Source organism: Nymphalis io, chromosome 24, assembly GCF_905147045.1.
Source record: "Nymphalis io chromosome 24, ilAglIoxx1.1, whole genome shotgun sequence".
Classification (NCBI taxonomy): domain Eukaryota; kingdom Metazoa; phylum Arthropoda; class Insecta; order Lepidoptera; family Nymphalidae; genus Nymphalis; species Nymphalis io.
In genome coordinates, this window is record NC_065911.1 from 2,170,153 (window position 1) to 2,185,603 (window position 15,451).

The 15,451-nt window shown below is 32.7% G+C and overlaps 1 protein-coding gene across 1 annotated transcript in view; it reads left to right on the forward strand.

Annotated features, from left to right (window-relative positions):
* The window catches only part of LOC126778000 (paired box protein Pax-5), a 66,415-nt gene that overhangs the window by 49,670 nt on the left and 1,294 nt on the right, over positions 1–15,451 (forward strand). The window contains exons 5-10 of the mRNA XM_050501374.1: positions 3,906–4,011; positions 4,192–4,360; positions 6,065–6,150; positions 6,746–6,881; positions 11,361–11,489; positions 12,907–13,015. Of these exons, the coding sequence (XP_050357331.1) occupies positions 3,906–4,011; positions 4,192–4,360; positions 6,065–6,150; positions 6,746–6,881; positions 11,361–11,489; positions 12,907–13,015 (735 nt within the window). The remainder of the gene's footprint in view (positions 1–3,905; positions 4,012–4,191; positions 4,361–6,064; positions 6,151–6,745; positions 6,882–11,360; positions 11,490–12,906; positions 13,016–15,451) is intronic.

Consider the following 15,451-nt stretch of genomic DNA (forward strand, 5'->3'; position numbering starts at 1 on the left):
AACCAGTAACGATTACTGATATGTTTTTATTTATATTAGAGAGGCCGAAATCGGTCTGGAGGACATTATTATGATATTATAATATTATTGTTATCAAATATACTATGTTTAAGAAATCGAAGTCGCGACTAACATTTATTTATAATAATATATACACTTTATGCAATTTTACTTGGTAGATGTAACCATTTATAATTTATTTCACCGTCAATTGTTTGTATTTGAAGATGAGTGAACCAGTGAACAGGCACACGGGTCATAACATGTATGTTTTCTAAGTTAGCTATCTGTAAGGGATGATTAATGTTTCTTTCAGTACCAATTTAGTAAGAAATATTAATTAAGCAATGATGACCGCATACCACATGGGTTACCTAAATACCTATATATATATATATATACTGTATGCATATAAAATATTTTGAATTTCTATCCTTTGACTTCTATACGGAACATATAAAAATTGTACATAATTATATATTGGAGCAAAACAGTAATTCTCGAATTTCTTGCTGATTCTTCTCGATAGAATCTACATTACCTAAATTCTAAAGAATTTAACGCCTTAAAATGACGATTCGAGTATTCGATTCGAGATAAGAAACTACTTAAATGAAAATTGTTTTGATTTGATTTGATCATTATATATTTGCAATCATGTTTAATTCATATTAATAAAAAAAATATGTTTTATCAATTACAAGCTGACCCGAGCCCACTTCGTTGGGCGGTAAACATTTTTACTTGTGATGAAATTATGAGTGTAGTTCGGTTAGCACCGAGTGCTATGATTTATTTCCCGACTGTCAAAATACTTGCGTATTTGATATTTTAAATTATCTCTTAAAGAATATGCAAACAAAAACGTACTGGAAAAATGAATTTTATCTAAATGAAATTTCCTTGGTGATAAAGCAGTTTATTTATAAATAGATTAACGTGTTGTATATAAAAAAAAACCGTCTAACAGAAATATCACTCATAAGACACGGTCGCGGTCCATACCTATGTCGTATTATCTCTTTAACCATTGGTCCAAATTATATTCAGTAAAGGGAAGAAGTCTTATGTTTTAAGCACTTGCACAATATAAGTTTACTAATTTTGATAAGATTTCATAATTGTTGATAATATATAACCAATAAAAATGACGATTTAAATTATTTTTTTTAATACAAAAAACTACTTTTTGTGACTTAAATATAAAAGTTAGACATATGCTGTCGCTGACTTTTTGTAGGCATTATCAAGTTCTTCAACTTTTCTATAGAACTCAATCATATATCTCTCATCGCTAAGGCAGCGTTCGTAAGAAACGTTTTCGTTCGACCATTCTTTCTCCGACTTACTTTGCAAATCCGACTACCACAAAATGCTCTTTTCATTTTTCGGGTATTATATAGCCTATGACACTCACAAATAATTTGGTTTTCTATCAGTAGAAAAAAATTTCAAAATCGGTTCAGTAAATTCAAAGATTACCCCTACAACTTCACAAGCTTTACCTCTTTATAATATGAGTATAGATAAAGTCATGTAAATTTTATTTAATATTATATTTCTAATAACATTAAGAAACTCCCATTTTATTCGGTTTCGACTACAGAAACCTACCGCATAATATTAAAAGTAATAAGTTACAAATATTCGCTAATAATAGAATGAATAATTTCGCAAAGGAAGATATTAAAATGTAAGGGTACACAAATAACCCTTCCGACCGGAAGCTTATAGTTCCCGGTTTTTGCAATGTCGCCATTATAAGAATCTACCCTTTCTAGGATTTAATGGACATGTTTTTTAAATGTATGATATTCCACAAAAAAAAAAATATGTAGCATTACAAAACATTATTTTTTGTAAACGCATGTAATGGTATTTTTCTATTCATCATAATTAAATATAACGATTTGTTAATACGTACTATATTAATTAATAATTAAAATAAGTACAAAATCGCTAAACTGAATATTCATGTTTTATCTATTCTTATTACAAACACCCCCACAACAATTCAAATACCTAAAGATATATAAAAAGCGATTTATCATTTGAATAACAATCACAATATAATCTGTAATATAAAAGGGACGTAAATCAACCTGATACTCTATCAAAAAAAGTGATGAGTCTATTACAGCCCTAATTTCAGTATGACCTTTCTGTTATAATAACTTTGCAAAACAATTTTTGCATATGTCAACTCCTGAGATGCTAGCAATAACTCACCGCGCGCGCGATCCATCATGGCGGGAAATAAACTGTCAACTCCGCGACGGCGGCAAAATGGCCGCGATACGAAATAATGACATCGCATTGTGGATCCTTAAATTTGCTTACGACTTGACAAATTGCATGTTGTTAACTAGAAATTACGTATATAGGAAACCATTATATAAATATGTAATATTATTAATGTTGACATTAAATATATTTATATAAATAATAAATATATTTGATGAAGTTTATTATTAAAAATCAATTAAGCATATAATGTTATTTTTGCTTTACTTAATATACGTCAGAATAACTGTTATTGAAATGATGACATACATACATAATTGTAAAACCTTTTATAAAAAATTTAAGTGTCCCACCACATATCCAATAAATCAGCTGCGCGACAGTCGAGCGACACAAAGCGACGGAAGCGTTGCAAATCGCAAACGCCGCGACCAAATTGCGTATTGATGTCGCCACGTGGCGTCGCTAGACGCAGAAGCACTTTTTTGCTAATGGAACTTTCTTGTCATTGATATAATTATTTTGGGTTATCATTACTTATTGCTTATATAATTCATATTTTCATAATTATTGCTTTTGGCATAATTTTTGGCATAATTTTAAACGCATGTTGAATTTTACTTAGTTGTAGGGCTTTGTGCAAGTCCGTCTTGGCAGGTACCACCATCAAGTATTGATCGCCAAACAGCAATATTTAGTATTTTTGTGTTCAGATTTGAAGTGAGTAAGTCATTGTACAGGCACTAGGGACATCTTAGTTCCCAAGGTTGGTGGCGCATTGGCGATGTAAGGTTGGTTAATATTTTTGTCAGTGCCAACCTTTATTACCTATTTTATAAAAAAAAGTCAATATGTAGACAATGACATACCGATCGACAAATTTCCTTATGCAAGAGATTAAAACATATAAAAATTAAGCTAAATATGTTATATTATCAAAAATAATGAGTGGAAAAACGATGTGCCACTTTAAGCGATTAATTCGTTCTTCATTATTTCTAAAACGATCTTTGCCAGGACGAATGCAACATTAAATATCTTTTAATGTTACGCTACATCATAAATAACTTAGACGTTATGATAATTATGCAGATTAATTAAAATCATCTATTATACCATATTTGATATTTATCAAAACATTGTCTGGGCTTGTATGATTTAAGATTTCAATTATCGTGTTTTTTTTTTATTACTTATTATCAGATTTTACTAAGCATTCGTACCCTATTTTAACTTAATAAATTGTTTTATCATAATTTGCCTACTTAAAAATATTTTTCATGTCGCTTTAAAACATTTATAAGCCGAGATGGCCTAGTGGTTAGAACGCGTGAATTTTAACTGATGATCGTGGGTTCAAACCCGGGTAAGCACCACTGAATTTTCATGTGCTTAATTTGTGATTATATTATAATTCTATATTATAATTCATCTCGCGCTTGACGGTGAAGGAAAACATCGTGAGGAAACCTGCATATGTCTAATTTCATTGAAATTATGTCACATGTGTATTCTACCAACCCGCATTGAAGCAGCGTGGTGGAATAAGCTCTAAACCTTCTCCTCAAAAAGGGGGAGGAGGCCTTAGCCCAGCAGTGGGACATTAACAGGCTGTTACTGTTTAAAATATTTGTAATTTTATAAATGTTTTTGTTTTAAAGGATCGTCCGTAACAAGGCAGCAGAGAAGGCGAAGCACGCGCACAACCAACAACAACAACAACAACAGGAGCAGGAGATCAGTTCTGCGCAAGGCAGTGTCGTTTCTGTACGTACACATTGTTGTCTTTTATACTTCTATATTTTTCTTCGAAACTGATGTACGAAATCAGAACAACTGTCCAAAAAAACATCAAATAAGGATTCCGCTCTTCATCGGATGTATGTTCGTTTTTATAGCTAGCAGTTACTTTGAGTCACTTTTATTATAATTTTTACTTTGTTCCAGGTGATAACCCATGCTGGTAACGCTCCTGGTACCACAGCCGTGCTGTCCCCAACTACCGAGCACGTCAACAACACCGGAAGTTACAGCATCAACGGAATCCTGGGCATCGAACAGGTAGACGGACTCCACAATGGAAACGGTTTGAAGAGAAAGAGACACGAGGACCAAGGTAAGAATAAGAAAATAATTATTTGGTCACAGAAAATCAGAAATTGATTACTAATTATCAATATTTCAATACTGAGTCTGTATTTCCTGATAGTTACAACGTTGGTGTCCTTAAATCCTGAGTAAACTGGAAAATCTAGGCAATCTACATCTAGACCGCGTCGATCCTTAACATCAGACAAGACAACGGTCAAACGCCGGCCTATAAATGATAAAAAAGGAAGACTACTATCCCCATAATAGGAATATAGGGAATAGTCCAAATCAATACACTAAACTAGTACTAATACTGACGATTCAATTATTAACTAAATATTTAGCGATTGCTTGTAAAATATTGATATCTACCAAACCTCATAAGCTCTTTATTTGCTCTTCAAGTGGAGAAGAGTCCTTTAAGCGGCATAGGAACATTTACACTCTGTTACTTTAATTTTGTGAAATATACTCGCATCTACCAAATAAATTTTGTCTATTCAAGTTTGGGTCAAAAGTTTTTTATCTAGGTAAAATAAGATTCAATTGTCTATTTCTTCAAGTAAGTTTTCCACTTAAGCCGAAGGGTTCCGCTGTAAATCTCTTTCTGTCCCAAAAACTTGTAAGTAATGACACAGGGACATGGGGATTAAAATATTACTGGCTCACCCGCGCTCTACGTACTGTCTCCAAAATAGGGTTGCTTAACAATATCATATCGATATTATGATTATTTTAACGAAAATATTTGAGTAACGGTAAAAAATTTGGATTTTTTAGTTATCAATTAATTTCGGCACAAAGTAAACAAAGTATTAAGTATAAAAATCTATAGATATACATATATATCTTGGAGTAGTTCATCTTCATGCTGTATCTACTTGGGATTTATTTTATTTTGTATAAAAATTTTTATTTCAACTGTTCTTAATAAGAATAATTAAAATAATTTACCTTATCGTCAAATACTTTCTATACCAATCAATTTTTGACAACGAAAGGATTATTTAGAAAGATAATTACAAGGAAAAATCACGTATTTTTATGTTTTTTAACTATCATAATTATTTTTCGATAGCATATTATCGACAATTCACATCACTACCCGCCACGGTGTGCGCTCAGCAGAACGACAAGATTTAGTGTGCTATTAAGCGCGGTGCACAAATTGTGACCATATTATATTAACTTATAAGTTCTCTTAAATTCACTGCGTTATTTCAGAAATTTTGTTATAACAATGGCTTTATATATTTATACATTTATTATTTTATACGGTACAGTACAGTAACAGCCTGTGAATCTAAGGCCTCCTCTTCTTTTTTTGTGAGGAAAAGGTTTGGATCTTATTCCACCACGCTTTCCCAATGCGGGTTGGTGGAACACACATGTGGCAGAATTTGTGCAATGAAATTAGACACGTGTAGGTTTCTTCACGATGTTTTCCTTCATCGTCAAGCACGAGATTAATATTAAACACAAATTTAGCAGATGAAAATTCAGCGATTCTTGCCGGGCTTGAACCCACGATCATCGGTTACGATTCACGCGTTCTAACCAGTAAGCCATCTCGGCTTCAATTTATTATTTTATGTATATACATTATACTGTCAACAGTGAAAGTTTGTTAATATTCAAATTATTGTAGAGAATAATGTACCACACCAAGGGTTTGCCCGACGAGAACTTTATTTATAAAATTATTTAAATATAATATTTTTGTCTACAGATGAAAACAGAGATTTCAACAGCCATTCAGAAGACGATGTAAAAAGACAAAGAAGTCATTACAATGGAGATCAGATATACTCCAATGTAAGTAATATTTTGTTCACATATTCAGTATTTATTTATTTGGACCTCCAACAGTTGTACATACAAAACACTTATTACATTAACTTAAAACTAACTATGCACAACCGATTACAAGAGAACACACCATTCCCAAACACAATTACAAAATACACAAATCAAAAATAAAAAAATAAACAGAAAATAGAAAAATTTAAAAAATTGTTTATTTATTTATTTTAAGTAAGATATATCTTCGACTAATCACTAAACACATACTATAAGATAAATTAATATTAGTATATGTATACACGAGTATCTCTAGGATATTGTGAAAAATTTTTCACGTAATTATAACAAATTGTAAAATTAGAACAATGATCTTCCATATCATTTTTCAATCATATTATTTCACTCTTTCTATCATTATTGATTTGACATTCGAGAGAAGAAGACACAGCATTGTTTAACTAATTACCCGCTGAACAATATTTATAGGTAAAGCCGTTAGTGATTATTAATTAGTTATTATATTTTAATTTCTAAGATAAATCTCCAAATATTGAACCGAGTCTTCGTCTTCATGATTCCTGAAGTTATATATTGATTTTCATTTCAGCTCTGGTCATCGTCGAAGTGGAGTCTAAAAGACGAATACAAGCTGTTATCAGAGCTAGGAGGCGGTACAGGATATTACGGTGAACTGTTCGACGCTCCGTACGAACACCCTGCACATCATTACACCCCTCATTCTGGTAAGTGATATAAATGCTATTTGGGTGGATTTTCCTAATTACTACGAAGAATAGAATAGAATAGAACAGAATATGCTTTATTGTACAACAAAAGAGTTACAGCACCATTTTAAACACAAACATAAAAAAACGAAAACTATTTGTACAAAAGGTGGTCTTATCGCTAAAAGAGCGATCTTTCCAGACAACCTTTGGGTGAATGACATGAAATAAATAAATAAAGCGGTAAGGAGGTGTACTGATCATCTCAACTTTTTTTTTAAATAGGTAGGTTTCAATAATTCCTATGACTAGGTAATACTTTTACAGTCTTGGTTCTTTTGCTTTGGCCTCCTGTACGGATGACAAAATATATTTAAAGCTTTTTTCGCCACGTTGTTCCGATTCAGGTAGATGAAATTGAATACGGATATTTACCGCGACTGTGCGAATTATTCTGACAACTGTCATTACAGAACAATCCAAAAGCGACAGTGTTATGATAACACAGATAATGTAAAATGTTGTTAATTCAAGTTTTTTCTAAGAAAAATGAAATAGATATTTTTTATCGCCAACTACATCATCTTTAGAAAACATATGTTACCACCTGTTTTACCATCGAGTTGAATTATAAGCAATATAAAAATGCCAGTTGATTGGCCAAATTTGGCTTCACGACCTTCAGATAAGAAGGACGTATTTTTTCCATTTGGGCAGTCATTGCTGGTCTTGTAAGTAACATCTCCTTATCATTTATTGTTCTTACCGCAATACCTTGCCTTTTGGGGTATAAAGTGTTGTTATGTACACCGTACCGTACCGTAACAGCCTGTGAATGTCCCACTGCTGGGCTAAAGGCCTCCTCTCCTCTTTTTGAGGAGAAGGTTTGGAGCTTATTCCACCACACTGCTCCAATGCGGGTTGGAAGAATTCACATGTGGCAGAACTTCAGTGAAATTAGACACATGCAGGTTTCCTCACGATGTTTTCCTTCACCGTAAAGCACGAGATGAATTATAATCACAAATTAAGCACATGAAAATTCAGTGGTGCTTGCCCGGGTTTGAACCCACGATCATCGGTTAAGATTCACGCGTTCTTACCACAGGGCCATCTCGGCTTTTTTATGTTATGTACACAGCATTCATGAATGCAAATCTTCAAATTTGCTTTACCAACAAGTTCTTTGATGAAATCTGTAGCATTTTACTAAAGGACAAGATTACCTATTGAGTCCTTAGCCAGTTCATTTTAGTAGAATTGTCATTTCAGTGATAGGCTTCTGGCTTACATGTATTAGTTTTATATTCTTTTAAAATAAAGATTAAAATTGATTGTTAGAATCTATTTAAATATTACAAGAACATGAAATTCACTCTTGTCACGTCGGTTTGAATTTTAAAAAGGGGGAACTGCGAAGCTACTTTTATAATTATTTTAAATACTAAAATCTTCATCGAACCGCTGCATCTTCCATTATAAGTTTTATGTGTATTGCTTTAGTAGTTTATTCATCAGATATTCTACCGCAAAACAGCAGTACTTGTTATTGTTGTGTTCCGGTTTGAAGGGTGAGTGAGCCAGTGTAATTACAGGCACAAGGGACATAAAATCTTAGTTCCCAAGGTTGGTGGCGCATTGGCTATGTAAGCGATGGTTGACATTTCTTACCACTTACCATCAGGTGGGGCATATGCTCGTCCGCCTTCCTATTCTATAAAAAAAAATCAGTTAGGCATTACATAAAAAACCGTCTCCTGATTTAATAGTATAGATTTTCTTTTTTTTTTTATTCACACAACAATGTAAGAGATCCCGGTGTAAGACGTTCATACTAAACATTGACCTTCAAACGTTGGTTAGCCACAAATTCACGTAGGCATCTAGGAACAGTTATAACTTCACAGCTTGTCACCGCAGACTTTCAGGGCGTGACTAATCATTAATGGTGAAATGGAGTCTCGTGTCATGACCTTGATTGCTTAGCGATAGAGATATCGTTAGTATTGTTCGGCACTGTTTTGCCGTTTCGGTTTATTTTAAGCACAGTTTGGATATAATGCCAGTGGAATGAATTTCATTTTAGCTACAATTTTCATAATACATTCATCAGATAATATTTCAATATAAGTAATTATTATCAATAAGCTCAGTTCAGAATTGTATCAAAGATAGTTACAATAATTATAATTCGAATGATCCGAATCTAAGTTACATTGATACATTAAACTGGATGATACAGAAAGTGTAGAGCGGATATCATCACAATGGTATATAATGTCATCTCGACCACATCCTTGTGTTCCCAGTAATACAAGACGCGTGCGCAGGTAACGTGAGCACCTGTCTAGCTTATAGTGGGTCAACGACTTTTATCTCATTCACTATTATCATTTCCTATGAAACAAAGCCATCTCGAATGAATAGATCTTGGATCTCAACTAAACACTACTAAGGTGTAAACGCTACTCATATATATAATGCTAGTGAATTTACCATATGTTTTTTGCAAGTTGTTAAGGGAAAAAATTTTATATTCCTAAATTTTTATATTTATCATTGTCAAATACTCTTAAATAGTAGGTCACTTAATATTTAACAAGAATTATTATTAAGGCTGTTGGGCAATTATTTATTTGCCTTTACCATCTCGCGCTCAGTGAAGAAAAATTCTTGCACGTGTATATACCGCACTGGAGTCGCATGAATTAAGTTCCAACGCTCCTTTTTAAGAGCAAAGGCCGTCGCTCAGTAAAAGTAAGTATTACATATCATTCGGTATACGTGTGGGAATGATATGTAATACTTACTTTTTAATGATGTAGTTAAAAAAAAGTATTTGCTTCAATTAATGGCTGAAAATAATATATAAATTTAAATTTATTTTAGTCAAAGCTATTTACTAAAATATTCATTCATCAAGCGTTGCCGTCAAACAATGCTCATATTTTTTTTTTCATCCATATAACCGTCTTAGTGTTGCACGTTTTTTTTTATTATTGAGTTCGAAGAAGATGATACAAAAAACAAACACGTTACAATCGAAGGGCACTATTTCTCATCACAACGTGGTTCAGTTCGACCGCAGCGTCTTGCGGTCACGTCAACTATCACGCCGTATCCGCTATGCGTTTTGTTCGCTTTATCAGTCACATGGGAACAAGTTCCGACTTCCATTCATTGATATATATTTTTTCATATTATTTGTAACGTCGTGCTCTTAACTTCATAGGAACTGGCTGAGTTCATTTGGACTTTCGACTTTAATTGAATTCATTATAAAATCTTTGTCGTGTATACTTATAATTTAATTTTTGTTTTCTTAAGTTTGTCTTATTGATAACGCTTTTTGTGCGAAATGAACTGAAATAAGTCGTGGAATTTGGTCAAATGTCAATTAGCTATTCAAGTGTTAACGATGAAAATTACAAAGCAATCTGCACTTTTCGATAGAAATTTAGGCTAATATAACCTCGAGGAAGCAGTTAAGTGGTATAACATCAAATTATTTCCTTTAATACCTATTCTACACCTGTAGAATTTAAGGGCTTTTTTATGTCTCTTTTACGTTAACCAACGTGGAGTACTATTAAATTAACCAACTAATAATGATCTCGTTTAATGTATTTCAAATGAAATAGGTATAATGAATGGAAGTCAATCAGAGCCCGGACATCGCAGGCTTTACGCGTCGCCAATGTTTTACACAAATTGCGCGTTGCACTGATTTCATTCGAATCCCCACGCAAGCAATTTGTTTTGTCATTCGAGCTTTTTTAACTTTGAAAATAAATTGTTTTAGATGTTCCAAATCTATCCGTGCCTAAAATATTATGTTGTTGATTTGACGAAACAATTTTATAAATATTCACGAAAGACAAAATGGACAGTAAAATAGAAGAATTGGGCTTACCTTAGAGATTTTTTTTTATTTTTCATGTTAATAGTTTAGTTAAAAATCAGTTCCTATTTCTTTTTTCTTTTTTTTATATAATAGGAAGGCGGACGAATATGGACCACCTGATGGTAAATGGTCACCAATGCCCATAGACATTGGTAATGTAAGAAATGTTAACCATCGCTTACATCACCAATGCGCCACCAACCTTGGGAACTAAGATGTTATGTCCATTGTGCCTGTAATTACACTGGCTCACCCTTCTGGAACACAACAACACTACCTACCTCGGACGAGCTTGCACAAAGCTCTACCACCAGTAAATAAGTAATTGAATAAACTTAACCGGAAATAATCCCAAAGAATTAATATATGTATAAACTTTTAGGCATACCTATAGTTTACAGTAAATATATTGCGTTCGAACATTATTTCAAAGATCATCTAAGAGTTTGTTTCAAGCAATAAAATATTATCTTTTCACGCTTTCTGGTCTCATTATTTTATCGTACATTTGTTATTTAAATTGCGTATGCAATAAATGTCTACTTATAAGGTGTGTTTCTAAGCACCTTGTTAACGTAAAGACGTATTTTCAGCGACGAACGACTCCACAGGATCAACAGCAGCCGGTGAGCCACCCTCAGCCGCTGGAAGTCCGGACGCCGCAGCGTTGGTGGTACTGCAACCGCCAGCACCGCCCTACCCGCCCTATGCTCATTATGATGGTAAGTACCTAAGTATCATTTATAAGTTCTTTCAGAATTGCTACTACATGTGTTAATCTACAAAATTTATCCAATGAAAAGAAAAAATATCAATTATGTTAATTGGGTTAGCCAGGATACTAGAGTATAATAGTTCAAATTAATTGTAAAAATAATTTTCGATCTTTTTGCTAAAAATAAAAGTGAATGTCCATACTGAGCTAGGACCTCCTCAGCATTTTAGGATATAGGTTTGGAGCTTATTCTACCACGCTGCTCAAATGCGATTTGGTACATATGTATCAGAACTTCAATGAAATTAGACCCATACAGGTTTTCTCACGATATTTTCCGTTAAGTACGAGAAAAAATACTTTTACCTTCGGCTAGCATGAGATGAATTATAAAAACAAAATGAGCACATTAAAATAACTGGTTCTAAACTGGATTTGAACTCGTGATCATCGTGATCACGCGTTCTAACCTCTGGGCCATATCGGCTCTATTTGTAAAACGAAACAAAAATAACAAATTAAATGAATACTATTCTATAATAAACATCCCATTAATTCATTTTAAATCTTACCATTTTCCACTTAACTTCATTCCAAATACTTACTACATAAATCAAGCAATTTAAAACAGCACTCAAAAAGATCAAAGTCCAATGATACCACAACACAAACAACAAAATTAATTATTAATAAACCACGCCCACTAAAATTCATAACCGACACAGAATTCATCGAAGAAGCTTGCATCAAAATCATGTTTCGGTTCGTTACCCGCTTCAGACAAAGGCCGTATGATATTCCTGTATCCCCCCTTAAAATTATTTGCATAGAGCCCCGAATGAGCTATTAAACACCCCTCCCACCAAAACAGATTGCGGTAGATTAAAGACCAAAAGCGTTGAGGATACGAAACCTCTGGCCCGCAATATTGACACTTCAATTTATAAGCGATAAGTGCGAAAATTCTGTAAGGCGATATGTATTTTACGGAGGGTGGCTAAATTAGATTTTCAGTGGAGAGCACTTCTCGAGCTTAAGTTGGGCACTCGGATTCTTTTCATTCATTGTATCTTATATTTTGGTTTTTAAATTGTGATAAATAAGAGTATTTTATTTGATTTGATTTGAGTTTTTCTCAATATGTTTTCTTCATCTAATATGAAATATCTGAAATCTCTGTGTTTTATCCTATGTCTGGTCCCTATATCATTATTGTACATCAGTAACCAATCATTATTGAGTATGCTCTCGTACATAAAAGCATTTTGAAAATGTATGATTGCTTATAACCATTTTTATTAGTGATATACGACAATTTTTTAAATAGTCAATAACATGAAATATATATAAAACTTGTTCAGTTGTATTCATAATATATTAATCTTAGAGAATGTTATAAAGATTATATTGTAATTTTGTTTCAGGTACAGCAACCCTTGCCAGTGACTACGCATACGCGACGTCCTACTCTCAATACTCCCCCTATGGAGGACCATATTCCCATTCCGCTGCTACCGGCTTGCTGTCCAAGTGGTAAGTACACTTCATCATATTTCTTCTAAAACAAAAATCGAATAAATAAACAAAATTCTACGTTATCAACTGTACTACTAAACATGATCAGTAAGTCCATAATAATAATAATTTAACAACATTTTAATTATTCTTTATTAGTAAACCATGTACAGACATTTTTATAATATACAAAATTAAAATTTAAAAATAAACAAAATACACATTACAAATTTATAGCAAAAACGCGCCGTCTAAAAGATTGTCCTGTGGCAGTGTACCCAAGACGCTGGCACTATTGCCTCTGCACCGCTAGACTCAGCCTTTGGGCTAAATAAGAGCCAGCTCTGGGGTTAAAACTAATTTTAATTAATTGGTTTAAACTAGATCGTTATATATATGATCAATGTCAACTCTTAATAGTTAACAAAACAGACATGACGATTTAGCAACGGAAAAATGTGTGTATTTTTGTGTTGTGTGTATCACATTCAAATATATCAATATTTGTGAAGGAACTTTTAAACTTATTATTAATAACGACAAGGGAATGAAACGATCGCCTTTAACTGTATTTAAAATTGTAAGTTATTGAGAAACTTCATTTCACATCTTGCTTAATTTATTTCGGCGTATTTTCTCAAGTTTAGGTGATTTGTTTTCCAAACTGGTTTTATTTTCACTTAGAATATCACGTTGTATCAATCAATACGAATAAGCATAACATTAGATGTAAATATATAATATTATGTGGAAATTAACATATTAATATAACAGAAATTTATTTAAAAAAAGCAACATTCAAAACTGACACGGGCAATATTAATTTAAAAAATCTTGCCTCAATGTACGCGAAAATAATTTAGCAAATATTGATAAATCATTACCTTTCAAAATAATATAGATGTGTTTGTCTGTCCTGTTTCCATGCCTCAAATGACCATTTTTAATTTGGTCGAATAGCTTGAGATACGGAGGCTTTATATCCGGATCGAAAAAGTAATACAAATTCTACAGAAGCGAAGCCTCTAGGAAAAGTTTGTATAAATTCTATATATGACACATTTTGGTTATTCTGAGGTTCCGTATATGTAAAGTCACTGACGCCATATTTGATAATCTTAACAAATATTATAAATGTGAATTTGCTTACTCAGCTTTCACGGCTTAATTACTAAACCGATCAACATAAAATTTTACAAACAGTTGTCAAAAAATGATATGGGGATGATATCGGGCGAGGACCCTACCTGTAAACAGTAATTAATAAAATTTAAAAAATTCCGTTAAACAAGTTACGTATATCGTTTCATATTAAATGATCACCTTTAAATAAATCCTCATTAAAATCTAAACTAATTCAATTATCTAATTCACGTGTACCTTAATCCGGGTCTGAGTCCCTCCGGTCAGGTTCTCGACCGCACACATTAAGTTTCTGAAATTTTACCGGCTTTAAATCGCTTTCACGTTTAACAACCGCCACGATACAAATGGCGGTGTGGGAGATATAAATCTATACGTTTTATCACTGGCTACCATTATACAGGCTACGGCTATAAATAACATCTTCAAACAATTTTAATCTCTATTTTATGTAGCAATAAGGATGGAATTAACGGTCAGTTTTAATGGATTTCGGTGTACGAGTTTAGTGTACCTCAGGGTGATGTGTTAGCACCTGTGGTTTTCCTCTTCGATCGTGTTCGAAATTTACCTGTTAATTGGTATTTTTTACCTGAAACCAGAGGCGATATTTATTTTATAAACGACTTTAAGGGTTGTGATACGTCAGCGGTACATAAATAATCTAAATTTAATTTATATCTTATAAAATATATACATATAACATAGATTATTATAATAGATATATCATATTGAATATCTTTTTATTCTTTTAATAAGTTTTGAGATTGTTTTCTATTGTTATTTTATTAAATATCAACATCTATATAAATTAAAGTGGTTTGTTTGATTCTATGGTCATCATTTCAATATTAATACAAATATTTGCTTAATCAGATATAATTATACTTTGTAGTTACTAATATTCAGCTAATTGAACAAAAATCCAATCACCATTGTTGTATTAAGAGACAATTCTCTCGCGCACTTTCCAGCTCATCCCTCTTTCCTGGACGCAGACAAAGGGCTCAGGCCCTAGGGACCCGATGTAACTTATAGGGCATTAAATTTAAGTGATTCCTCTGCTTTTAAAGTTTTCCAAAGTCGGGGGCTTTGAACGGATTCAATACGGATAAAAGGGAGAGATCAAGTATTTGCTCCAATTTATACTATCATGACGTATACATATTTCATTTCATCCCTGTTGTTTATTTACTTATCTTATTTTGATTTTTAAATTTGGAACAGTATCGAATATAACGTATTAGACTCAAATAGTTTTTTTACATGTATTCACACACCTTTACATGTATATACACACGCCCATATGAA